The following is a 27,226-nucleotide window of genomic DNA, read 5'->3' on the forward strand; positions in this document are numbered from 1 at the left end:
GCTTTACCATTCAATGAAATTATAGTTCATCTGGCAGTTGCCCTAACTCTATTTTCCTTCCTGGCCCAAAACCCTTATTTCCCCTGGCAATCCACAATTTGTCAAACTGCACTGATTCAATGGCAACTTTAACTTCTTTTTCTCTATACGATGTAGTTTATTTTTTGACAATTTAAAGGCTAGGACATTTAAATGTCTTGACAGCTCGAATGAGCTTCTCCATTTTAAATGCACTTAAATGTTTAAGTATACTTTTAACGATCGCAAAGGCCATCTGATATCTCTCATTGCTGCCCTGAGTGTGTTCCAAAAAGTTGTTCTACTTCTCCAAAGGCTACCCAACCCCTCTGAAGAACTCTGGTCATCTTTTACTTTCTGCTAAAAGTTCTAGAGCCTACAAGTAATGTTTTAATATCCAACCAGGGAAAACCGAATCTAATTGAAGGAAATGCACTTAACACATACAGTTGCCCCTATGAACCAGGGATGTGCAAAATACAAGCTGGACTCATTTCCCCTCAGTAAAAATGGCAGCTGCTGGGTTTGGGGATAGGATTTCCAGAAACAGGGTTTGATAGCTATTTTACCTAAGCTATTGACTCTGTATCTTTAAGCAAGTTCAAGCCATGTCTACTAGTTCCTATCTAGCTTTGTATCGAGCTTATCACAGAGATGTACAGACCCTTTGGTCCAACCCATCCATGCCAACCCAATCTAGTCCCACCTGCCAGCACCTGGCCCATATCCCTGCAAACCCTTCCATTTCATATACCCATCCAAATGTTTCTTAAAATGTTGCAATTGTACCAGCCTCCAACACATCCTCTGGCAACTCATTGCATAAACATACCACCCTCTGCGTGAAAAAGTTGCCCCGTAGGTCGCTTATATCTTTCCCCTCTCACCCTAAACCTATGCCCTCTAGTTCTGGACTCCCCGACCTCAGGGAAAAGACTTTGCCGATTTACCCTGTCCATGTCCCTCATAATTTTGTAAACCTCTATGAGGTCATCCCTCAGCCTTCGACACTCCAGGGAAAACAGCCCCAGCCTCTCCCTATAGCTCAAATTCTCCAATCTTGGCAACATCCTTGTAAATCTTTTCTGAACCCTTTCAAGTTTCACAACATCTTTCTGATAGGAACGAGACCAGAATTATATGCAATATTCCAACAGTGGCCTAACCAATGTCCTGTACAGCTGCAACATGACCTCCCAACTCCTGTACTCAATACTCTGACCGATAAAGGAAAGCATACCAAACGCCTTCTTCACTATCCTATCTACCTGCGACTCCATATTCAAGGAGCTATGGACCTGCACTCCAAGGTCTCTTTGTTCAGGACTTCCCATTCACAAAACCATGTCAATACTGCTTGCTTTGTATTACAGTTCTTGAAGTGGCCTGCTGCCACCTCTTTAATAATGGAATCCATCAATTTCTCAATGGCGGGTATTAGGTTAACTGGCCTATAGTTTCCTGCTTTCTCACTTCTATTCATAGGCAGACAAACCCTTTGTATGCAGTTTGCCAATGTATTGGAACTTTTCCAGAATCTAGGGCATTTTGGAAGTTTGCAACCAATGCCTCAACCATCTCTGCAGCCACAACTTATAAGACCACATATGAGATATGCGACCAGGTGGTGTTGTGCTGGAAGCTCTATCTGACAAGTTTTTTTGTACAATTTCTCGAGGGATCATTCAATTCCTCCTTCTCTTTTTACGCTTATTTTCTACTGCTCTTGGGATACTTTTCTCTTTTTGTTCAAAGCCTTTGCTGTTACCTCTTTTCATGTTCTAATTTTTTCAGTTTCATCCTGAGGGGACTGATGCTCACTTTAGCTAGTCTTTTCCTTCTTATATGCTCATGAAAGCTTTTAATTGTGGTTTCATATTTCTTGCTAATTTTCTCTCCTACTCTAATTTCATCCTTTTTAAAATTGTTTTGACATCCTTCACTTGTTTCTCAATCTTTCCAAAATTGTACGTATTTTCTTTTACTATGATGCCAACCTTTGCTTAGTCATGGGTCGTGTGTTATTCCAGTAGAGTTTTATTCAATTAAATACATTCTTAACAATAACAAAAATATATCTCTTCAAATCTTTACCACCGCTTTTCTGAGCCTTTAACTTTTCTAATCATTAAACCTATCGTGTTTGACCAATCCTGTAACTGCCAAGTTTAAAACATAGTTACAGGCCCACATTTTCTCCCTGTAAAACGAATGTGAAATCACATCATGTTATGAACACTCTTACCTGGAGTAAGAGGTCTTTAATTTATCCTGTACTGCTACACATTACCAGGGTTGTCCTTCTAAAGGACTGCAATTAACTATGGTACATTTCTGTCATATTTAAAGCCTTAAAGCCAGGGAAGAAATTAAATGGATACAAGGCTGCAGAATTTATTACAGCAAGTCCAGATATTTTTGGTTGGTGTCTACTAACACTCAGGTAAATTTGAAGAGTCAGGGACAGGTTGGAGAACAGGTTACAGAAATGTAATATTTGAAAAATAGAAAGGGTTAAAAGGTGTATGGATTTGAGTACTTGTGTGCTGCAAGTATGCACTCCACATTTCCATGAAGTTTACATGGAAGTGCTGAAGAATTTAAGTGCAATTTGCAACAGTAACTTTGAGGCATATTAGATAAAGGTGCTATGCTCACCCCGCCTGATCCAGTCACCATTGTGGATGTTGATCACTGTCCCCACAAGATCACTGCCTCTCTGTCTTTTCTCCCATAGAAAATCCATTGCTCTCCGTGCATATTCCTACAGGGTAAAAAATAATTTGCCATGAACCATGAAATAGAAAATAAGTGTTAAAGAATATATAACTAGCTCTTGCACAAATCCAATTATTTTCAAACATACATGTTAGGCAATTTGTTATTTAAATGTGTAAAATGAAAAATATTGACTTAATACAGGATACAAACTAATACATCTAAAATTTCAAATTCTGCCCTAGGTGTACCGAACAGAGAGACTGGTATAATGAAAAGATACCACCATAAATCAAACTAGATATTCCAATGGGGTCACATCATCATAATCGTCTAACATCCAAACAAAGACAGCATGTTCACTTTAGACTTTAAATTTTGTTCTCCCTGGAGAACCTAAATATTTGCTGAACAAAGCATAGACTCTCTGTCCAATTAGGAATGACAGGAAGGTTCTCTAGAGACAAAAAAAAACTGCAAATGCTGGAATCCAAAGTAGACAAGCAGGAGGCTGGAAGAACACAGCAATCCAAGCAGCATCAGAAGGTGGAGAAGTTTTGAGTGTAACCCTTCTTCCGGATTGGGGGTGGGTATGGGGGGGGAACTGCAGATAAAGCAGGGTGGCCAGAGCAGGGTAGTGAAGCAGGGATAGGTGAAGACAGGTAGAGGGTACAACCCGATTGGTCAATGGGAGGAATGAATTCTGTAGGTGGCAAGGAGCAGTGAAAGGGATGGGGAAGGGCGGGGAAGGGAGTCAGGGGTTAGGAAGGGAGATTATTTAAAATTGAGAACTCAAAGTTGAGTCCTCCGTGCTGTAGGCTGCCCACGTGGAAGAGGAGGTGCTGTTCCTCCAACTTGCAGTGTGGTTCGTTGTGGCAATGGAGGAGGCCAAGGATGGTCATGTTGGAATGGGAGTGGTTAGGGGAATTGAAGTGAGTGGTGACTGGGAGGTCTGGTCAGCCCCGCGGGCCCAGCTCCGATTGCTTGGTGAACTGTTCCTTAAGTTTACGTTCGGTCTCCCCGATGTAGAGAAGACAACATTGGGATCACCTGATGCAATAAATTAGGTTGGAAGAGAGGCAGGTGAAGTTCTGCCTCAACTGGAAGTTGTTGAAGAGATGGAGGGTGTGGTTGCTATCACAGCTGTAGGTGGGAGGTGCCTGAACTAAAGGGAAGAGGATGGAGTCGAGGTAGGATGGGGGGTGGGGTGGGGGGGGTTCAGTGGGGCAGGAGCATGCTGAGAAGATAGGTCGGCTTGGGTCCATGGCCAGATTGCCTCCAGTGATCTCCCCTCCAAACTCAGACCCCAGCTGTGTACTGCATGCTTCTACTTGCTTCCCAAGACTCACAAGCCCAACTACCCGGCCAACATATCGTCTCGGCATGCTCCTGCCCCACCGAGTTCATCTCATCTTACCTCGACTCCAATCTCGCCCCACACAGTTCGTGCACTAACATCTACATCGGTGATACCAACCATGCCCTCCATCTCTTCAACCACTTACAATTCCCTGGTCCACAGCGCTTTATCTTCACAATGGACGTGCAGTCCTTATACACGTCCATACTTCACAAGGATGGCCTCCAAGCTCTCCACTTCTTCTCCAACAGACTCATCCAGTTTCCACGCCCCCCCCCCCCCCCCCCCCAGTAACCTCCTCCACTTCGCCAAACTGATTCTCACCCTCAATAACTTTTTAACTCCTCCCATTTCCTCCAAATCAAGGTGGTCGACATGGGCACCCAGTTGGGATCCAGCTATGCCTGCCTCTTTGTTCCCCTTCAGTGCCCACACAGGCACTGTACCCCAACTCTTCAATGACTGCATTGGTACAGCATCATGCACCCAGACTGAACTTGGAGCAGTTCGTTGAATTCACCCACAACTTCCACCCTGCCCTCAAATTCACTTGGTCTATTTCGAACCCCTCCCTCTTCTTTCTTGACCTCACCATTTCCATCTCCGGTGACAGTCTCCAGACGTACGTTTACTACAAACCTACAGAATCCTATAACTACACAGACTACGCCTCCTCCCACTCAATATCCTGCAAGAACTCCATCCCATTCTCCCAATCCTTTCGCCTCCACTGGATCTGCTCAGACAAGGAGACACTCCACTGCGAGCATCCTGTATGTCCGCCTATTTTGAACAACGTGCTTATTCTCACTTTGTCATCTAGACAGCCCTCCGCTGCACCACCTCTATTCCTCATTCCACTACTCTAAACTTCCCCAATGGAATAAAGACAGACTCCCTTGGCCTCACCTACCACCCCACCAGTCTCCGCATCCAACGCATCATCCTGAAACACTTCCGCCAACTCCAATTAGACCCCATCACCAAGAATATCTGCCCCTCCCCACTCCTCTCTGCCTCCCGCAAGGACCATTCCCTTAGGCAATCTTGGGTTTGCACCACTCTCCCCACCGAAGCCTCCAACCCCCCAGGTACCTTTCCCTGCACTGGAAAAGATGCAAAACCTGCTGGTACACCACCCCCCTCATTGGCATCTAGGGCTCCAAACAGTCTTTCCAGGTGAAACAGAGGTTCACCTGCCTCTCTTCCAAACCAGTTTACTGCATCAGGTGCTCTCTATGTGGCCTTCTCTACATTGGGGAGACCAAACATAAACTTAGGGAACAGCTGGGCGTGGGGCCTACCTGACCTCCCAGCCACCGCCCATTTCAATTCCCCTAACCACTCCTTTCCAACATGACCAACCTTGGCTTCCTCCATTGCCACGACAAACCACAGCGCAAATTGGAAGAGCAACACCTCATCTTCCACCTGGGCAGCCTACAGCCCAAAGGACTCAACATTGAGTTCTCCAATTTCAAATAACCTCCCTTCCCATCCTCTGACTCCCTTCCCTGCCCCTCCCTTCCACTGCTCCCTGCCACCTACCGGATTCATTCCTCCCATTCACCAACCAAGTCGTACCCTCTACCTAACTTCACCTATCCCTACTTCACTATCCTGCCCTGGCTACCCCCTTTATATGCAGCTCCCCCCACATGCACCGCCAGTCTTGAAGGAGGAAGGTTCTCTAAGCTGGGGGGCTAATCACAGGATTTCCAGCCTGATAGCAGCAGGCTTTAAAACAGAGATAATGTCCCTTCAACCTTTTCAAAACTTTAGACAACTAAAATGGCTTTTGCTACAAGGCCACCATCATCCATTAAGGGTGGTGTGGAGCAGACCTCCTCTAAAGGAAAGTCAACAGCTACATCCAGGCAAGAATATAGGCTCTCCATACTGATATCAGGAGGCAGTCTCCAGGCAGCTAATCTGTCCCCAGCACCCTACAGACAGCTGGAGGCATTAGGTTGTCAATTATCAGCTCCCAGCCCTTGCCTAACCCACTTCCCACTCCAGAGGTATAGCTGGGGTTAGGATGGAAATTGTTCTCATGTATTTGCTGACTTTGTCCTCCCAGGTGGAAGCAGTTGTGGAGTTGTGTCTAAGGAGCTTGGGTGAATTTCTGCAGTGTATCTTGTGGACAACACACGATGCTTCTACTCAGCAGCAATAGTGGAGGCTAGTGCACGTGGTGCCAATTAAGCAGGCTCTCTCCTGGATGGTATTACGTTTCTTGAGTGTTGTTGGAATTGCACCCATGCACGCAAGTGGGGAGCATTCCATCACACTCCTGACTTGCATTTTGTAGATGGTGGATAGACTTTGGAGAGTCTGGAGGTGAGTTACTCCTAGCCTCTAACCTGTTCTTGTAGCCACTGTATTTAAACTGCCAGTCCAGTTTAGTTTCTCGTCCATGGTAAGGATGTTGATATTAGAGGATTCAGTGACAGTAATGCCATTGCATATCAGGGGGCAGTGGTTAGATAGTCTCTTATTGAAGATGGTAATTGCCTGGCATTTGTGTGGTGCGAATCACCCAAAGTCTGGACAGTGTCCAGATCTTGTATTTGAACATCTATGGAGTCACGAATGATGTTGAATAATGCACAGTGAACATCCCTACTTCTGAACTTATACGGAGGGTAGGTCATTGATGAAGCAGCTGAAGATGCAAACAGACAAGTATCTGTACCCAGTTTCAGCTTCTCATAGCTTTGACTCCCTTGTTTATTAAAACTGTCAAAATCTGGATTGAATAAATTAATGATGCAGTCTTTGCTGCTTGTTGGGGAAAAGAATTTCACATTATGACAACCCACAGGGAAAACAAAATCTCATCTCTATCCAAAAAAGGAGACCTTCCCCTCCCTCAGCTCTGTTCTTCCCCAGCAACTCCACCCCCCCACGCCCATGTTTCAATAAAGTCATCTGTCATTCTTCTAAACTCCAATCGGTAGAAGTCAAATCAATTATATTAACCCTCTCTTAATTGCTTCCAATACAATTTTTCTTTGCAAATAATGAAACCAAACTATATTCAATTCTCAAGATGAGGTTTCAGCAAAGCTCTGCACAGCAGCAGCAATTTAGATTAGATTACTGACAGTGTGGAAACAGGCCCTTCGGCCCAACAAGTGCATACCGACCCGCCAAAGCGCAACCCACCAAGACCCATTCCCTTACATTTACCCCTTCACCTACTACTACGGGCCAATTCACCTAATCTGCACATCTTTGGACTGTGGGAGGAAACCAGAGCACCTGGAGGAAACCCACGCAGACACGGGGAGAATGTGCAAACTCCACACAGAGAGTTGCCTGAGGCGAGAATTGAACCCGGGTTTCTGGCGCTATGAGGTAGCAGTGCTAACCACTCTGCTACCGTGCCGCCCACTTAGGATGCTTCCTCTGAAAATCTGAGGGCTTTATTTCAATCAAGTGGTTACCTTCTGGTTTGCAGGGGCTCCTTTTCTCGGTCTCAAACTCCTTCATTAGGTGACATAGTCACTTAGTTCTTACTTTTAAAAAAAAATCAATGTCCTTTGGGAATAAAGATTCAATCCATCATTTGTCATAAAGCAGAATACTGTAAGTCTCAGTGGGTTAATTGAAAGATATTTATAATGTTGGGTTTATGACAGTTGGGTAAGCATTGAAGGCCATTAGCTTTGTTTAGAGTTTAGCAGAATCTAGGATTGAAGCAACATTTTTTGTACCAGTTCAGGGAACACCAGACTTGAGTTCAGATATCTGTTTAATTTCTCCCCATGGAGGAGATCAAGATAGTCCAGAGAACCAGTTACTTCACGTGAATGGTTCTGCTTTTGAAACTTCCAAACCAGAGAGTTGGTTAAAAACCTGCAGGTTCTTAGAACTGAAAAATGTTTAAGATCTCAGATTTGTGAGAAGTCCCTGTCAGCAGACTTGGAAAGTACTCAATGAATTGTCTCCATAATCCAATGGGAAGATCGTGGAAGGACCTAGTAGAATTCTAAAGAATTAAGATTGGTGTACAATGTTTTCTGAACCTTAGTCAGGAGGTAGGCTGAAAGTTTGAATTGATGTGTTACAAGCTCATTCAAATTGTCTTCTATATTTAGATAGCTTTGTTTGTTTTCTTTTATTCCTGTTCTGATAAAGAAAATCTGCAGCTTTATGTGAATATGCTCAGTGATTATCCACCATTCTGTGCAGTAAGCTTTGATTACCAAAAGCCTTTTGGATATTCAACTGCAAAACACTTACAGATTCCCTTTATCCACCTTGCTAGTTACCTCCGCAAAAGACTTCCATAAATTAAGCAAATATAACGCCATGTTCACTCAACCCAATCACACTATATTTTTCAGAATATCCTGCTATGGATAATGGATTCCAGCAATTTTCCCAGATGTCACGTCAGGCTAGGTGGGCTATAGTTTCTAGCTTTCTGTCTCTCCCCTCATGGTCCAATGATGATTTTGGGGATTAGTTTGGAGAGTGGGAGAAAAAAAAAATTCCAAACATAATTTGAAGATTATTCAATGCAAATTTAAAGCAAAATTTAAGTTTTGCTTTACCTCAAAAATAGTTTCACCCGTCAGGCGACTGAGAGCTGCAAATTCCAGAATCATGGTTCCAGCACAGGCTGTACAAGTGTCTGACTCTGTGCCCGTTCGGGACAGAGGGCTCAAGATTCCATACTTCAGATTTACCTACAATAAAATAAAAACTTTAAACTTCTCAATAATCTTTATAACTGCTGCTCCACAATTAGTTTAGAAGTACTGTATAAATGTATTTACAGTGATATCAGTGGACTACTATAACTCAGTTTGTCAAAAGAATACAGACAACTTGCTTTGTCGTACTATTTGCTTTATGAGCTTTGGTACACATGACCAAAATTCATTGTAGTTACACTTGGGAGTTTTTATTTAACAAACAATATATTAAGATTAAAACTCTCACTCCAAGATCATTATTGTCCTAATTCCTATGTACTTACTCTTGGATATGGTAGACCACTGGTAGTGTTAAAAGCAGGCAGGAGTCGATATCCTATGTCTCTAGCCATATATAGAAGCTCATCTTTATACCAATGAACCTTGGACCCATGGTTCTTCAACATGGTTGCCATCACATGACCTCCTAACAACCCACTGCAGCAAAAATAAATATTCTTAATAACAAGTATCATAGAAATAGAGTTGTAGTATTATAATAAATGAGTTCTTGTGCAATAACATTTCCAGCCATACTGAGCAGAACTTCCTTTAAAAAGTCCCATAATACTAACTAATTTTTAAACTAGCAGTTGTGAGTACACTTCATTGTGACCTCTGGGACATGTCCTACTTAATTATGTTTGAATTCTACAACCAGGATTTTCTATTGCCATGCTCACCATATTGTGATTCTCCCCCTCCCCCATTTATAAAAATGAATGATTATTAATTGGTATGCAGTGCAAAACCCAAATTTATAGACTAAAGAGATGCAAATTTAAAACAAAGACATGAATCACAAAAATACTATGAAAACAAACAATGCAATCCACTTGTATTACAAAAGCAAGTTTGTTGAATAATTTCTCTGCTTTAACTCTAAAAGAATGTTGGCATTATTGGAAAAACCAAGATTTTATTAGTGGCTTACTAGGTATTTTAGAAGGTGCTCAAAAGGACAGTGAACCAATTGTCATTTTCATGACAATACATGATAAAATCATTATGACTATTACTTGGATTACTCAGACAGACCTCAATTCCAGAATGCTAAATTTTAATTCCACCAACTGCCACAGCGTAACTTGAACCCAAGTCTATGGATCACTAGTCCAGTAACATTACCATTATGGCACTAATTCTCTCGCAATGTTTGCTCAACTAGAAATTTACTAGAAGTAGAAACTGTCAAGTCAAATATTGTGAAACCACATTGTAATACTTTATACAACATACCATGAAAGGGCATCAATGTGCCTTGTCAAATAACCAAAAAAAAAGTTAAAAAAAAGTTACACTGGCATTCTGCAAGGACTGCTATTCAGTCATTTAGAACATTGCTGTTGAAGGTTATATTTATCCATTCCAATTAAATCAACAGACTGCAAGATTTTTCTCCCATCCTTTTTTAAAATGTTGAAACACTGAAAGTGAGGGGTAGTGTATTCACAGATTCCAGATAACACTCACTTTGATCTGGCTAAAAAGGTGAGTATTAACAGTTTAAAGTGATCTGTTCACAATGTTTTTCTCCCTCACATAGCTAAGATTTGGCTTATTTCTGAGCACTCTGTGGCAATGTTCAGTTTCCATGTAGTCTTACAAAAAGAAGCTGAAAAATGGACTGAAATGAACTATGGCACAAGATCAAGTCATTTGTTCCAATGCTGCGACTGCCTAGTTCTGCAAATTCAGAAAGACACCGTAATCTACACAGAGCTTTACTCACCCTAATACACGGATGTTAGTTTCAAACACCGAGACTACAACGTCATTATCGAACTGGACATGTCGTATTACTTTTCGCACTGCATCTTCAAACTCATCTAATTTGTTTAGTACCTTTGAAGTAGAATATAATAGTATTTTATTCAGTTTAAGAACTGAAGTGACAACTTCGGCAAAGTAATATGGCAAAATAAGACTCAGTCAAGACTTGTAGGGATAAAAAAAGAAAATACAAATTAGATAGGTGGTTATCTACAGTTACTATTGCTAACCAACTGGGAGAAATAATTGCACAAATTGAGGCCTGAAAGTTGGTCAGCTGCTCTTTTGACTGCAATATAGCTGGACAGCAAAGAAAAAGGGAGGTTATCACAAAATTAAGAGCAGTCTCTTCCTAAACACTGTTCTTTTCCCCCAGAAATGAAATGGAACACCGAGCTTCCATTCATAGAGTTCAACATGAGGTGCAGCATGGAAGGGGACCTTGGAATTTAAGGTAACAATTTTTCCAAGGACACATAATAAATGCATCTGTTTATTTATAGATTTATTCTGCACAATTGAATTATTCCTAGGTTTAATCTAAATACACTAGTGAGAAATGTTAAGAAAGGATTTATTGCAATAAATCATGTTGTTTCTCTCACAATTTCTTCCTGAAATCAAAGAAAGGATAATTGTGAAGATCTTCAAAAGAACACAGATTTATATTCCTAGTTTATCATCTAGCGGTACAAGTTCCATCAGGTTGAGGTTAGATAAAACTCAACATAAAAATGTGCTTCATGTCTAAAATTTGTGTATTCTGCGCCAACATTAATTTATAGATTTGGCTATTTGTTTACACTGAACTCAAATAAACCAGCAGCCCACTCATTTCTAACATGATCGGATAAAAATAAAGAAACCCACTTTTCTTAATAATCCCTCCACCCTCTTGAAATCACAAGTTACAATACTTACAACTAGCGTATCTAATGTATCAATAAGAGTGAGTGAAAACCTGGAAATGAAAACATAATTCAAATTATGAAGGTGACAAAAAAGTCAATATGCATTAAAGTTTCCAATTACATTTTAAACTTGAGATTTTTTTCCCCTCTGCTGCGTGAGCAGTTTTATATATATTTTGACAAACAGCTATAAACTATTATCATTTCATACATTAATCCAAGGCTCTGTTTTAATCAACATAACTATTTTAAGGCAGGAGATCTCACTTGGGGTAGAGTACCAATTGGAATACGACCCAAAGTTTTAAATCTTTCAGTGCAGTCGATACATACGTTCATAGAGATATTCAAAGGCTCTAACAAAGGTGTATTTAAGAAGCACTTAAAATATTAAGTAAACTGCATTAGATAAGGGAAGACCTTACCAAATTATTCTAAATCATCACTAAGTTTGAATGTAGACTGTATGTCTGAGTACAAACTTTACGTTGCTCAAGGACTACAAAGTCAACTTCAGCAATTTGCAGTTGAAACATGCATATTCAAAAGACTGAAGTTGCATCTTTCTGAAGCCACTTCAATAGAACCCAAATTTTCAAAATTTCCATGAAAAAGATATTTTTGGTTGCAGTAATTCATTAGTGGAAGAGCTACTCTTCAAGAGAAGCAGGGCATTTTTATGTGTAGGCTAAGGATGATATAAAATCCTCCATAAAATCAACCATTAATTAACCATCTAAGTACTCTAAGTCTCTACTTTAAAAACAATGTAATTCATTGCCATATGTGATTCAAACCAAACTCAATGCAGAAAAAAGGATTTGAAAGAAAATGTGAAAATCCTGACTACTTGGTGCAGTGGTTGATATAACAAGCCTATGAAGGGTCTGTTTCCGTGCTATATGACTCTATAATTCTCTCTGACTGCTATTTTTCATTGTGTGCTGAAACTAAGACAGAATTACTTAAAAAGGAGCTTTGACGAGACAAAATGCCAGTGACGACCAAAGTTTGAAGACTGGAAATTCACCATATGGTCTCCAGATATTATTTTGGCTCGAAGACAAATGTCCCTTTTAAAATCAGCAAATTACATTTGCTTTGGTATCAGCAAGATTTAAGTTAATTTCTTTCAGTTTTCACAAACTGTATCCTTTTGCCTGAAACTAAGCATTTTATTTACAATATTCAGCAGCACCTCATTTGTTAAAACTCAGCCAAGTCAAGAGAAATAGTAATTCATAAATCTCTCCTGTTGGATCATATGTAGTCTTTGTAAACTAAATCTGGATTTTGGATTGTCAGAATTTGCTTTTGAAAGCAGATCACTGACAGAAACATTTAAATCCAAAAGACAAAAATAAGATGGTCATCAAATTGTTGCTTACAAACAAATATTGACAAAGAGAAAATGAATTATCTAAATTTAAAATGTTAAACAATGAGCTTTCAAAGACATGAATGATTATCAGTTGCCACTTTTATTCAATTATTAATGTACGTTGCTTTAAAAACAAACGGTAGGGCGTTGTTATTTTTGCCTCAGGTTTTTCAGTACAGCCCATTGTGGACAGAAAGGCCAGCAGAACTCAAATCATGGGAAAGCGTTATGTCAGTCTCTCCTTGGCAGTAAAGCCTTCCCAAATTATGTTGGAGAGTGGAAGAGGCTAGTACAGGATTCTCAGCTGGTGACTATGGGGCTTATTAATGACACAAATATTTCCAAGCAAACTACAATGCAATGGTGACTCAGATTAAACAGCATCAGCATAACTTTCCCAATCCTCTATGCCAACTGAGTAAATTATGTCAGACTTCCAGGAGACCAGTTGTAAGGCTCCCTGTACCTGAATGAGGAATCAGGCATGGGGAAGGTGGGCTACAAAAAACTGACCTCCAGCCCTTTCTGCTACCAACCCTGCCCCACCTCTTGCCATCATCCAACTTGAGGTCCTATTCCACTCTCATTTACCTTTGGCCTGGGTTCCCACAACAATCCTGGACGTCTAGTGTTTGTGCACTCTATGTAGTGCTGACACGTAATGGAGAGCTGCTGGTCTCTGATTGGCTGGCAGGACTCCTGCCAATCAGATCTCAAATCTCATGAAATGCCAGATGAGACAATACCATTGGGAATCCCCCCACCCCAGAACGCTTGGATGTTTCCTACAAGGCCGACTAAGGCCTGTATTCCTGATGAAGGGCTTTTGCCCAAAACGTCGATTTTACTGCTCCTCAGATGCTGCCTGAAATGCTGTGCTTTTCCAGCACCACTCTAATCTAGACTCTGGTTTCCAGCATCTGCAGTCATTGTTTTTACCTACAAGGCTGACTAAATCCAGGGACCCCAATCGCAAATCATTGAATTGATGAGAACTTAGAATTATCTGCTTAGTCTCACTGTTAAACCTCTTGAAAAAATAATGCATTGTTTGCTAAGTTGTAACTGGGATTTTAATGATGTATTAAAATCATACTTACTGTTAAGCTGCCTTGCTGGCCCCGAGAAGCCAATGTTCTATTCGTGGAATGTCAAATGTTCCCATTTTTATTTTTAAAAACTTTCTCTAAGTTATTTTATCTTTAGTTTAAGATCTAGCATGATCCAACAGTAAACAGTTATTTTGCTAATTGTGAGTTAATACTGAGAATGTTATTACATACTTTTGACTTATAGTTTGACATGCATAAATATTTCAATGAGATTGATCGTCCCAAGTTTGCTGGCATCACAGCTGCTCACACCATCTCTCGCCTTGGTGTCATTAAGAAATGGGAAATCCTTCCTACAGCAGTCAATGAATTTTTGCAGCACCTTATTTTCACATAGTCAATGATAAGATAATTGGCAAAGTATATAATCAGAACAAAGTTCCTATGGGAGTTTGTACAGCTTTATGCTTTCTCCTAGCAGCTTAGATTCTTCACAAAACTTACAATTGTATATTGCTCTTTGCAAGTCAAGATATATAGAAATGATCAGAAGCCAATGATTTACTTTAGGCACAAATAGCGATGAAACAAATGATCAGATGATCCAATTTAGTGATGTTGATTGAGGGATTGTTGTTTGCCAGGACATTTGAAGAACTCCACTGCTCACGTTTCAATGTTTTTTTGGGTATGATTTCATTTGATTGTTTTTTGGTTCTGGTCACCACACTCCAGGACGGAAGTGATTGCACTTAAAAGGTGCACAGGAGATTTGCCAAGATGAGAAATTCCACTATTAAGGGAGGTTAGATAGGCTGGGGTTATTTTCCTTAAAGCAGATAAGGCTGAAGGGGAACATCACTCAAACATAGGGAGTTCTGTGGGGTATACAGATGGGTAGAGAGGAAAAGCCTTTCCCTTGTGGAGAGGTTGATAACCAGAGGGCACAGTTTTAAGGCAAGGGGCAGGAGATTTAAAGGAGATATGAGGAGAAATATTTTCACTCAGACAGTTATGGGGATCTGGAACTCACTGCCTAAAAGGGTTATAGAGGTGGGAACCCTTAAGACATTTGACAAGTATGTAGACCAACACTTGAAACACCAAAATATACAAAGTATACTGGAAAATGGGATTGGAAAAGATAGATGTTTAAATATTGGCATGGACACAAGGGGTGGAAAAAGGTCCTTTGCTGTGCTGGAAAAGTCTATGCGTGAAAAAGCAGAGGGTGCCTCAATTTAAAATACAGTCAAACAGTACCTGTAACAGCACAGCACTCCCTCAGTACCAAAGGTGTTGGACTACGTGATGTCTAAGTGTTTTGGTGTGTGGCTTCAACCTGTGGTATTTTGACTTGCAAGAATTTACCGCTGAAGCGTGATGGATCTCTACTTTGAGCAGCGCTGTTATTTACGGGATATCCTAAGTTAGGTTTACGCAAAATATTGTTTGTAGTTACGCCACAGTTTTGGGAACCAGCACCAAAGGCTATAAATATAAAATGTATTTCGACATAAATTATGAAAACTTATTTCGGATTGTTCCAAATGCCCACAACATAAAGTTTTTTTCCTACTTGCCACATTTATCAGATGTACTTAACGCACAATTTATCCTTTACTTAAACTTCATTGTTCTTAAACTGTTCTCCACTTCATAATCACAAGTGACAGCATTTCTGAACGTGCAAATCTAGAACATACTTTCCTAAGGCATCATCAACATCACCACGACTTGGCTCTAATCCACGAATTCTTCCACGACAGCTCAAGGGCATCAACTCATCAGCAGGGTATGCATGTTCCTAATGAGACAGATGAAGGCAATAAACAAAGCCTAAATATTAGAACCTCATTTTTAACTGGTTTCAGAAATGGCATGCAGTACCACTAGGCTTACAGTGGCTTGATAATATATTCATAAGTGACAGCATATCATTTTGAATGAAACAGATAGCATAGGATGTCCGAATCAACCTCAGATCAACCACCACAGAATCATATGTCGAGAGAAGCTCCATTGACTTTCACCCAATATGTTACATCACTGTGAATATCCCTCTTCCCCGATCATTCATATAATCCCAATCTCTGTAACTAGGAATGTCAAGTGATTTGTGCCCAATTTAATGCTTATGGCCTCAATCATCGAGACCTGGGCTGATATTAGTTACAGTCACTGAATATAGTATCCTTCCAAGTACCTAAATCTTTTCACTCTGCTGCAGTTGAATGCAAGTCCCAGAATTTAAAGCATAACTAAGCCCTGCTCCACGCTCTCCTGTTCCCAGCCCCTTTCTTGAAATCTTTACAATGCATTGCAATATTTTCAATGATTTCCCATGCTCTTGAAAAAGTAAACTTGTCAGCTGCATAATGCTATGCTGAGGAAATAATACTAAACAGCAAAGTGAGTTACTTCATAAAATTGCATCATAGTTAAACTTAATCAAGGCAATACAACCAGTCAAATACTTTTAACAACTTCAGTACACTTTCAGCTAACCAAGCTATCTTCATGTCGGAATAACTTGTGCAATTACAAAAAAGTCATTCACAATTTTCAACTGAACTCTAAGATAAGTGCTGTGATTCCTATTTGATGTGAATATTAGAAAAACTCCTTTGATAAACTCAATTTAAACATGCTTCTTGCAGTGTAGTGTCAAAAAAATTGAAATCATCTTTTTGCAACTTCAGTTTTAAGCAACCACAGGCATGTAAAGTGGTATACTATATTTACATGCAAGCACATACATGTAAAGTAGTATACTATATTTCCATGCATATAAAGTAGTATATTATATTTACAAGTTAAAAAGCTATTTGTAATCACAGCAAAAAATTGCTTTTCTTTCCCAAGCATAATGAAAACAGAAAATGATCTAAAAAATATTTTGCTCTGAATTAACGAATTGTACACAGAAAGAATTAGTAATATAGTGTTTAACTAAAAGATGCTGAAAAATGTGTTGCTGGAAAATTGCAGCAAGTCAGGTAGCATCCTTCTTCAGGGCTTATGCCCGAAACATCGATTCTCCTGCTCCTCGGATGCTGCCTGACCTGCTGCGCATTTCCAGCAACACATTTTTCAGCTCTGATCTCCAGCATCTGCAGTCCACACTTTCTCCGAGTTGATTTTAACTAAAAGATGCAAGACACAGGAAAGGATTGGCTCAGATTTTGTGGTAGAAATAACTGAGACTAACACCGCTCATCTTCATCTAAAAGGGTAAATCTGAAACTTAGGCATTAGAAATGTGGGCACATATTCCCTGAAAATTTTAACTATAGTTGTAGAGTTCAAAATAAAAATGCTTTCCTTGCACTTTGTTTTTAAATCTTGCTGCCCATTTTGCTTTTTCTACATACTTGGGCATTGGATTAGCTATTCTGGTTTGCATTCCCTGGTTCAGACTCTGCATGCCTCAAAGATTCTGCAAACTGACTGATTAAGCAGATGTACAGTTTATTGATTTATTCAAAAAGGTCCCAGATCCCAAAGCTCAGAAAGTCCATGGTGGGCAACCTGCAAATGCAACAAAGAGGTGACACAGCTTGATTGCTGCTAACTGCAAAACCCAGCCATAAGATCAGAAATTGGAATATTGGTTGTGCTGGCATATTTGTAATGCACTTAAAAAAGAAAAGGTAGCCAGCAGCATTTAGTAATTCCTTTCCCTACTTCAAAATGTGATGAAACGCCTTTTTTTGAATAAGCACGTTAAATGTTTCAAGACAAGGAATTGTCTCCAAAACATTCTATTTCTGTGCATTGGTAGCAAGTCCTTTAGTCTCTGGTGAAAACGTGTGATGGACATGATCAGGAAATGTCCACAAACAATATCGGCAAAATTAGTGGCTGAACTGCCAACGGAGTGGCTTGGCAGCCAGCACTGAACTTTCAGAATTCAGTTTTATGCAGGCCATGAAATTTTGACCAGTGTGAATGGAAAATAGTATGCTGCACATGCCCATCGACTGGCAAAGGAGCAGTACAAATTTGCAAAATCATCCTACATATGGTTAATTTCCAATTAGAATTTCAAAGAATTTTCTTAGTGTTTTTGTTTAAATCTGAAGAAATATTTGTCTCATCGAATGGAATTTACTGACTTCGATGGGATATGAAAAAGGTATGGAACAAGTTCTGATAGTGTTTGATATTAGTTGGGATCAACAAAATAAAACTCAAAAGTAGGGCTCAAACTCCATGTCAGACAGCAATACCTGCAAGATACAGTAGAAAACTGGACTCTAACATTTAACAAAAACTGGAGACATTTTGCTGCGGTCCTCATTGGAGCACAGCAACAAAGAAATTGCTACTTTTTTAAAAAAATTATTCACACAGCTTGTGGGTGTCACTGGCAAGGCAGCATTTATTGTCCATTCCTAATTGCCTAGAGGGCAGTTAAGAGTCAACCAGATTGTTGTGGGCTTGGAGTCACATATTGCCCAAATCTTGACCTGATTTGGCCTTCGGTGAACCAGATGGATTGTTTCCCCCCAACAATGGTTTCCTAGTCATCATTAGACTCTTCATTCCAGATTCTGTATGGAATTCAAATTTCACCATATGCAAAGGCCGGATTTAAAGCCAATTCCCAAGAACCTGAACTGAATTTCTGGATTAGTAGTTATCAGTAATACCACCAGCCAATGCCTCCCCTATATATCCAAATAGTTTGGATTTCCAGTTGTCCTGGATGGCTTGAATGAAAATACTGCACAAAGGCAACTGAATAAAAATGAAACACTTACCATATAGTTGTTGTATGCATGCTCAAACATTTCAACAACTTCATTCCTGCAACGAAAAAAAACCAAGAGATAGTTAAATCAAAGAGCAGTCTCAAAGTATTTCTCCAGCAGACATAACCAAACAAAAATATTACCTTACCAAAACTGACCTTTGGGATTGCAGACATCTATACGGTATGTAACGGTTAGGATTCTATTCACTGGAGTTTAGAAGAATTTGGAGGGAAAGAAATCTCAGAAACCTAAAAGATTCTAACAAGGCTAAACAGGCTTAAAGGCAGGAAGATGGGGAGTCCAAAATGAGGAGTCACAATCTAATCTAAACTGAAGTCGAAGGTCATGTAGGACTGAGATAAGGAGAAATAAGGACTAGAGACTGGTGAGCCTCTGAAATTCTCTTGCCACAGAAAGCAGTTGTGGCCAAAGCATTGAATGTTTTCAAGCAGGAGACAGATATAGTTCTTAGGGCTAAAGGGATCAAATGATATGGGGCAATGATGGGAAAATACCGAGTTGGACGATTAGCCATGATCTCAGTAAATGGCAAATCGACTCAAAAAGGGCAAGGTGACCTACTCTTGCTCTTACTTTCTATGTTTCTATGTAAAAGGATATGAGCTAAGTGGCATCAGGCCACATCTGATTTATGAAAACTCTTTTGCAGCGATATAATACATATGAACATTCAGTGACCAAGCATGTGTCATGTGATTTGTAATAGTTTATTATTTTTAGTAATAAAAAGGGATTTTGCAAAGCACAGTATCTAATGAAAACTATGCTGTCTTACAATTACTCTGAAGAATTTCAGAAGCTAAAAGTAGTGAACAGTTATGGAATATGTAGCATTACTTACCAGCACAGCAAGTTAATTCAGTTTGCCAGAGGAAGACAAAAAAAGCAAAACATTTGAACTTAAAGCCTTTCTGCTGGTAAAAGGCTACTGGAATTCAGTTTTCAATCATAGAACTGATTCATTTTTATCAAGTAAAGGTTCCTTGAGACAAGTCACATCATTTAACACAAAGTTTTGTATTTACCATATTGACATTTAAGCCTCAACATAACTAGTTCCATTCAGGTGGAAATTTAAACGCAGATGTTAGACCACTGCAAATTACATGGCCAAAAATAAGATTGTAAAGATAAATATACTGAGCATGTTGATGTAAATTAGTTAACTGGAATTAAATGTTGGGAATGGCAGCATCTTCTGATCATGGGTGGCCGCCTTAATCTTTGCCAATCATTGCCGTCATTAAACAACCTGGGTGAGGGAATGAAGTGGTAAAATTTACCTAGCACATACATTTACACAAGAACTACTACGATCATGGTTTGAAACACCTCACATTCTCCTTTTTTCTCCATAGGATGAACAAATAACACACAAAGGCCAAATATCTCTCAGGTTTCTTGGGTAGGATAAAATGAAGTGAAAGAGGCATAAATAGATTTCAGTGATTAAAATGCGTCATACAACTTTCCAATATCTTAATCAAAATAATAAAAAGACAAAAATACTGCATTCTTTGCAGTATATTTATAGGATTGTGGAAACATTTGATTGCTACACAGTACTAAGTTGTCAAACTATGGCATTTCAGATGAACTTTGTACACAGTGGCAATGATGGGAAAATTGTCAGTGCTCACCACTGTTACCCCACTGAACCTGGCAGCAGGTCCAACAGTCAGTGTAGTGATTTTATGTTCCTCCACAGTATGTACCATTCAGGTTCTCCCAGCAATGTCCATCAAGAGTGTGCACATGTGTGGTAATTCAGCAATCTGGTACGTGTCACACATCAAAATAAAGAGGCGGCTCACGTGGGGTGGGGGGCGGGGGGAGGAGAATGAGGTGGAAGGAAGAGGGGATGTGGGGACGAAAGAAGAGGGGGTGTGGGGAGGATTGTGGGAGCTTGTAAAAAGAGGAACAGCGAGAGTGGGGATCTGTAACTGGAGAACAGTAAGCATGATGAGACAGTTAAGTGGGAAAGGGTAGGTGCCTCGACATCCGAGAAGCACATCAAATGAGGGCAGAACACCAGGGGGCGGGGAGTTGGCAAGGCCGGAGAGGTCCAGGTTCAAACAATGACAGCACTCCATCATGAATTGGCCAAGAACTGTAGGACTGGGGAATCTCACCCATTAGCTACTGGGGCTGAGAGAGAGGGATTTGAACTGGAAAAAAGTGATGGCACTTAAGTGTGTCTAGCTTCTAGCCCTATAAAAAAGGGGAGACTCAAGAGTACTGTCAAGTCAGCTACTCTTGATGGCCAAGAGCTAAATAACCCACACTCACAATGGGTGACACAAATGGTCACAAATGCACTGATATTAACCTTATTGAGCAGAATAAAACCACAGCTTGGGAGAAAGTTGAAATATGGAGTTAGTTTCAATGAGCACGTAAATGTTTCATGACAAATAGATTTATGATGCAAATTCGGATATTGATCGTATATGAAGACCATGGTCAATGAACTCTCTCCCTTGGTATTGACACATACCAGCCTGGAAACTGCAGGTTAGTTGAAGATGACTAGCATAACTGATGAGTGAAAGTTTAATGTGGGAAGATGAATAGATCTCAGGTTGTTTATGATCCATGACCAAGTTTTCAAGCTACAGACCCAATCCTCATGTATGAGGCAAGATGGAATGGAATGTGTAAGATTAGAAATATAAACTGACCATTTGAGGGGAGATGGATTGGGATCAGTGAAAATTGTATGTGGGAAAGGACCTCTGGGGAGTGAGCAAATAAACCACTTTTTTCACTAAGTTGTGCATGCACAGTGATGTGGAATATATCACACATTGAAATAAACAGCTAACACACAACTTTATCAAAGGTCTATGATGTTCCAAACCTTGTACCTTTAAAATAACCCAAGTAAGGAAATAATACTTTGAGGGTTACGTGATATAAAAATACACATTTTTAAAAAGAATAAATATGTTTTAAGTTTACGAACACTTGGAGAATCCCTTGATTTGCAGCATATTTAATCTGCCATTGGGAAAGAAGGGAAAACTATGTCACAGAGACTGCTGCAGCTCAGCAAGTACCATCAACTCCTACCTTATATTTCCCCCTTTTCCTATCTGCTTGAAATGAGACTAAACTGTCGTCAGCTGCATTTCTATCAGTTCATCTCTTATTGATTCTCAATTCATCCAGTTCCCACTGAGTTAAAACTTTAACCCTGTTTAAATGCCTAAGCAACCTTAGCTCCTCACATGTAACATTCTTCAGCCCTATATTTCCTAGCAACACCTCCTAGGACTTGCCCTTTTACCCCATATAGGTGGTAGTTCCTTCTGTCATGCAGATTGTGGAAATGCATTGCTAATCCTGTTCAAATCCTTCACTTCCTAAAAACCCCTTTCTATGACAAAACTTTTGGTACTCCATCAAAAACCTCTCTCTATTACAACATCCAGATTCTCCTGCATAGATAAATTTATTAAGGTATCTGTCATGGCTATGTTTACTCATCACAACTGAAAGGGGCACACTGAAAGCCCTTACAATCCCAGTCCCTTTGATGTTACTACCAGCAACAATACAGGACATTTGTAATAGGTTCAACAGAGCAGCCTGCTGGCCACACTACAAATTAGAGAATGGGTGACCCAAAGTGTGCTCAGAAAGAGCAGTTGGTGGCTTATTTGCTGTCTCACCCACTCCCCATCTGCCTGAGGCATGAATCAAGGTGGGTAGTTGGGGTGGTGGCCAGCATCAAGGAGCTCAGCCAACACAATAACCAATGTTAAGGCAAGGGAGAGGCAACAATATGGGGTGCACTCCTTCCAGTTCTGGTTCCAGTGGAGCATGAACTTACAATGACGAAATTCAATGACACCAACTTCTTGCTCAAGTACTTTGGCTGGCAATACACCAAGTTTTCAATTGCATGAAAATACAAACAAAAAGATTCTGGATTAGTGGTGCTGGAAGAGCACAGCAGTTCAGGCAGCATCCGAGGAGAAGCAAAATCGATGTTTCGGGCAAAAACCCTTCATCAGGAATAAAAGCAGAGACCCTGAAGCGTGGAGAGATAAGCTAGAGGAGGGTGGGGTGAGGAGAAATTAACATAGAGCCATCATGACCACTCCCACCCCTCACATCATCGCTGATGTCACACACTCAGTGACTTCCGTTACCCCTACTGCTGTGTCTGCCACCATTTCTGCCCCCACCAACACCACTCACCTGCATTCTGCTGACACCCCCCCACAGATCCCACTGTCACCATTCCCGGCCCCCAGAACCCTGAGGGGAACACCTCCCCTGCCCATGACTCCATCCCCATTCCCCCCACCCCCCCATCACACCCACTCCAGTTACAGGCTCCGCCCCCACTCCCAGCTTCACACCCACACTGGGTCCAAGCTCCCAGCCCTGCCGAGTTTTCACCATCCCTCCAGACCTCCGCCTCACTGAGGACGAACGATCAGTCCTCAGCAAAGGATTCACCTTCATCCTCCTCCGTCCATGCATCAATGAATTTAATACACGGCACGACATCGAACAATCCTTCCGCCGCCTCCAGCCCCGAGCTTACTTTTACAATCAGGATTCCCGCCCACCTTCCGAGGACCCCTTCGCCCACCTCCAACACACGTGGACACCCTGTGCTGGCCTATTACCTGCCCTTGACCTCTTCATTTCCGACTGTTGCCGGGACATTAACCGCCTCAACCTGTCTACCCCCCTCCCCCACTCCAACCTCTCACCCTCAACGCGCAGCCCTCCAATCCCAACCTCATCATCAAGCCAGCAGATAAAGGGGGTGCAGTGGTAGTCTGGCGCACTGACCTCTACACCGCTGAAGCCAAACGCCAACTCGAGGACACCTCTTTCTACTGCCCCCCTCGACCATGACCCCACCCCCCATCACAAAACCATCATCTCCCAGACCATACAGAACCTCATCACCTCAGGAGATCTCCCACCCACAGCTTCCAACCTCAGTCTGGGAACCCCACACTGCCCGGTTCTACCTCCTTCCCAAGATCCACAAGCCTGACCACCCTGGCCGACCCATTGTCTCAGCATGCTCTTACCCCACTGAACTCATCTCTTCCTACCTTGACACTGTCCTATGCCCCCTGGTCCAGGAACTCCCCACATACGTTCGAGACACCACCCACACCCTCCACCAAGATTTTCGTTTCCCTGGCCCCCAACGCCTCATCTTTACCATGGATATCTAATCCCTCTACATCTCCATCCGCCATGACCGGGGCCTCCAAGCCCTGTTTTTTCCTCTCCCGACATCCCCAATAGTACTCTTCCACTGACACTCTCATTTGTTTGGCGGAACTGGTCCTCACCCTTAACAATTTCTCCTTCGAATCCTCCCACTTCCTCCAGACCAAAAGCATAGCCATGGGCACACGTATGGGCCCCAGCTATGCCTGTCTCTTTGTTGGCTACGTGGAACAGTCAATCTTCCATAATTACATCGGCACCACTCCCCACCTCTTCCTCCGCTACATTGATGACTGCATTGGCGCCACCTCGTGCTCCCGCGAGGAGGTTGAACAATTCATCAACTTCACCAACACATTCCACCCTGACCTTAAATTTACCTGGACCTTCTCTGACACCTCCCGGATCCCTCCATCTCCATTAATGACGACCGACTTGACACGGACATTTTTTACAAACCCACTGATTCCCACAGCTACCTGGATTTCACCTCTTCCCACCCTACCTCTTGCAAAAATGCCATCCCATATTCCCAATCCCTCCGCCTCTGCTGTATCTGCTCCCAGGAGGTCCAGTTCCACCACAGAACACACCAGATGGTCTCCTTCTTTAGAGACCGCAATTTCCCTTCCCATGTGGTTAAAGATATCCTCCAACACATGTTGGAGATGTCCTCTCGTCCACATCTCGCATCTCTGCCCTCAAGACCCCACTCCTCCAACCGTAACAAGGACAGAACACCCCTAGTGATCACCTTCCACCCTACCAACCTTCGCATAAACCAAATCATCCGCCGATATTTCTGCCACCTCCAAAAAGACCCCACCACCAGGGATATATCTCCCCGCCACCCCCCCCACCCCTACCCCTTTCCGCCTTCCACAAAGACTATTCTCTCCGTGACTATCTGTTCAGATCCACGCCCCCCCTACAAGCCGCCCTCCCATCCTGGCACCTTCCCCTGCCACCGCAGGAACTGCAAAACCTGCACCCACACCTCCTCCCTCACCTCCATCCAAGGCCCTAAAGGAGCCTTCCACATCCAAAGTTTTACCTGCACATCCATTAATATCATTTACTGTATAGATAGCTCCCGATGTGGTCTCCTCTACACTGGGGAGACTGGACGCCTCCTAGCAGAGCGCTTTTGGGAACATCTCTGGGACACCCGCACCAATCAATCACACCGCCTTGTGGCCCAACATTTCAACTCCCCCTCCCACTCTGCCGAGGACATGGAGGTCCTGGGCCTCCTTCACTGCCCCTCCCTCACCACCAGATGCTTGGAGGAAGAATGCCTCATCTTCTGCCTCAGAACACTTCAACCCCAGGGAATCAACGTGGACTTCAACAGTTTCCTCATTTCCCCTTCCCCCACCTCACCCCAGTTCCAAACTTCCAGCTCAGCACTGTCCCCAGACTTGTCCTACCTGCCTATCTTCTTTTCCACCTATCCACTCCACCCTCCCCCTACCCTATCACCTTCATTCCCTCCCCCACTCCCTATTGTACTCTATGTTACTTTCTCCCACTCCCACCCCCACCAGCTTATCTCTCCACGCTTCAGGCTCTCTGCCTGTATTCCTGATTAGATTAGATTAGATTAGATTAGATTACTTACAGTGTGGAAACAGGCCCTTCGGCCCAACAAGTCCACACCGACCCGCTGAAGTGCAACCCACCCATACCCCTACATATACCCCTTACCTAACACTACGGGCAATTTAGCATGGCCAATTCACCTGACCCGCACATCTTTGGACTGTGGGAGGAAACCGGAGCACCCAGAGGAAACCCACGCAGACACGGGGAGAACGTGCAATCTCCACAGATGAAGGGCTTTTGCTCAAAACATTGATTTTACTGCTCCTTGGATGCTGTCTGAACTGCTGTGCTCTTCCAGCACCACTAATCCAGAATCTGGTTTCCAGCATCTGCAGTCATTGTTTTTACCTACAAACAAAAAGATGTCTGGGGGCTTATGCACATACTAATTGCACATTCATTCACCATCAGAAACAGAAAAGCAAGCAAGGGGAAAGTAAAACAAAATGCTAAAATCATGAAGGAATGTAATAAATCAGCACAAAGTTCACAGAGAAATGCACAAGCACACTTTATGACAGTTGGCGGAGCACCAAAACTTTATTCCACTAGCACTGAGAAAACATTCACCATAGTTAGTTTCAAGCTATTTTTAGTGTCAATAACAGTTATAATTTGCTTCAAAAACAAACACCCGATTATCAAACGATGACAGCTGGGACACAGGAGTGGTCCAAAGTGCTGTGTACAGAGGAGGCCCAGGTGACACCAGTGTTTGAACCCTTACCTGATTGCGCCTTTTTCCTGCTCTGTCATCGCCAGCAGCAGATGGAAGCAGAGGCAGCTGAAGGTGAAGCCTGCCAACAGCAGCCTGAGTGCGAAGCCCATGTTGCTCAAGTTGAGGAGCAGGCTTCCAGTCTGTGTCCCACTGACCATCAGCTACGCTGCAGGCTGTCCCATTTTGTAACCACAACCTGTTAATTTTTAAATAAAACCCCTCCTTCCCCCCGGGACAAATCTGAAGGCAGCTGGTTGTTGTTAATCCGCGCCCATGGTCCGGGAGGTGATTGTTGGAAGGCTTTGACAAGTCCTTTCCTCAGAGCCTGCTCCAACCTCTCGCTGCTCTGCTCGGCCACATCCTGTCCACTTAAACACCAGCCTCCTTCCTCAACGCGGGCGGCTCTGAGGTGGCCCCCCCACCGGCGACCGTCTCCGGATTCATTTCAGTCAACGCGATTTCCCGGTATCTTCTCCTTCTTCTCCTCCTCCACCACCACTCGGGCGGAACTCGCCGAAACACCGAGGCCGCCAGACGCCAAAGCTGAAGCCAGCCGGCGCAGTCGCTGCCGGGAAGGCGGGACTCCAACTACCGGGAGGCATCACACGGCCGCGTTACGTGTCCCCGGCGGAAGTGAGCGCACAAAGCATGATGGGATTGTAGTCTTTCCTACCAAGCCCTCAGGCCCAGCCACTGCTGTCAGTTGCATTGCCCAGTAGCCCCCTTACTTTCATTGAACCCTCTGGCTCCCATTCCAGGTTTGTTTTGTTGCTGTGCTTCACACATCTGAATATTTCCTGAAGGGACACTTCACATGTTGTATCTCATTAGAATGAACAATCTTCCAAACAGTATCTTATCAATGGATATTTGATGCTTGAGGTTTTTTTTAATATAGTAGAATCAGATCAGGAGTTCTTTCCTTAAAATGTTTAAGTACATGAGTGCTTATAGGACCTCAGTTTATACACTTCTTCATCTTCATTTCTTGGAAT

General features: G+C 42.2%; 1 protein-coding gene across 1 annotated transcript in view; it reads right to left on the bottom strand.

The window, feature by feature from the left end:
- si:ch211-282j22.3 (ER degradation-enhancing alpha-mannosidase-like protein 3) overlaps positions 1-26,762 on the bottom strand; it is a 62,967-nt gene extending 36,205 nt beyond the window's left edge. The window contains exons 1-8 of the mRNA XM_060841341.1: positions 26,241-26,762; positions 18,686-18,731; positions 15,626-15,726; positions 11,497-11,536; positions 10,535-10,647; positions 9,087-9,240; positions 8,659-8,793; positions 2,677-2,782 (exon numbers count right to left, since the gene is read on the bottom strand). Of these exons, the coding sequence (XP_060697324.1) occupies positions 2,677-2,782; positions 8,659-8,793; positions 9,087-9,240; positions 10,535-10,647; positions 11,497-11,536; positions 15,626-15,726; positions 18,686-18,731; positions 26,241-26,389 (844 nt within the window). The 5' untranslated portion in view covers positions 26,390-26,762. The remainder of the gene's footprint in view (positions 1-2,676; positions 2,783-8,658; positions 8,794-9,086; positions 9,241-10,534; positions 10,648-11,496; positions 11,537-15,625; positions 15,727-18,685; positions 18,732-26,240) is intronic.
- Between the last annotated feature and the right edge of the window lie 464 nt (positions 26,763-27,226).

The sequence above is a fragment of the Hemiscyllium ocellatum genome, chromosome 21 (genome assembly GCF_020745735.1).
Source record: "Hemiscyllium ocellatum isolate sHemOce1 chromosome 21, sHemOce1.pat.X.cur, whole genome shotgun sequence".
In the NCBI taxonomy this organism is placed as follows: Eukaryota; Metazoa; Chordata; class Chondrichthyes; order Orectolobiformes; family Hemiscylliidae; genus Hemiscyllium; species Hemiscyllium ocellatum.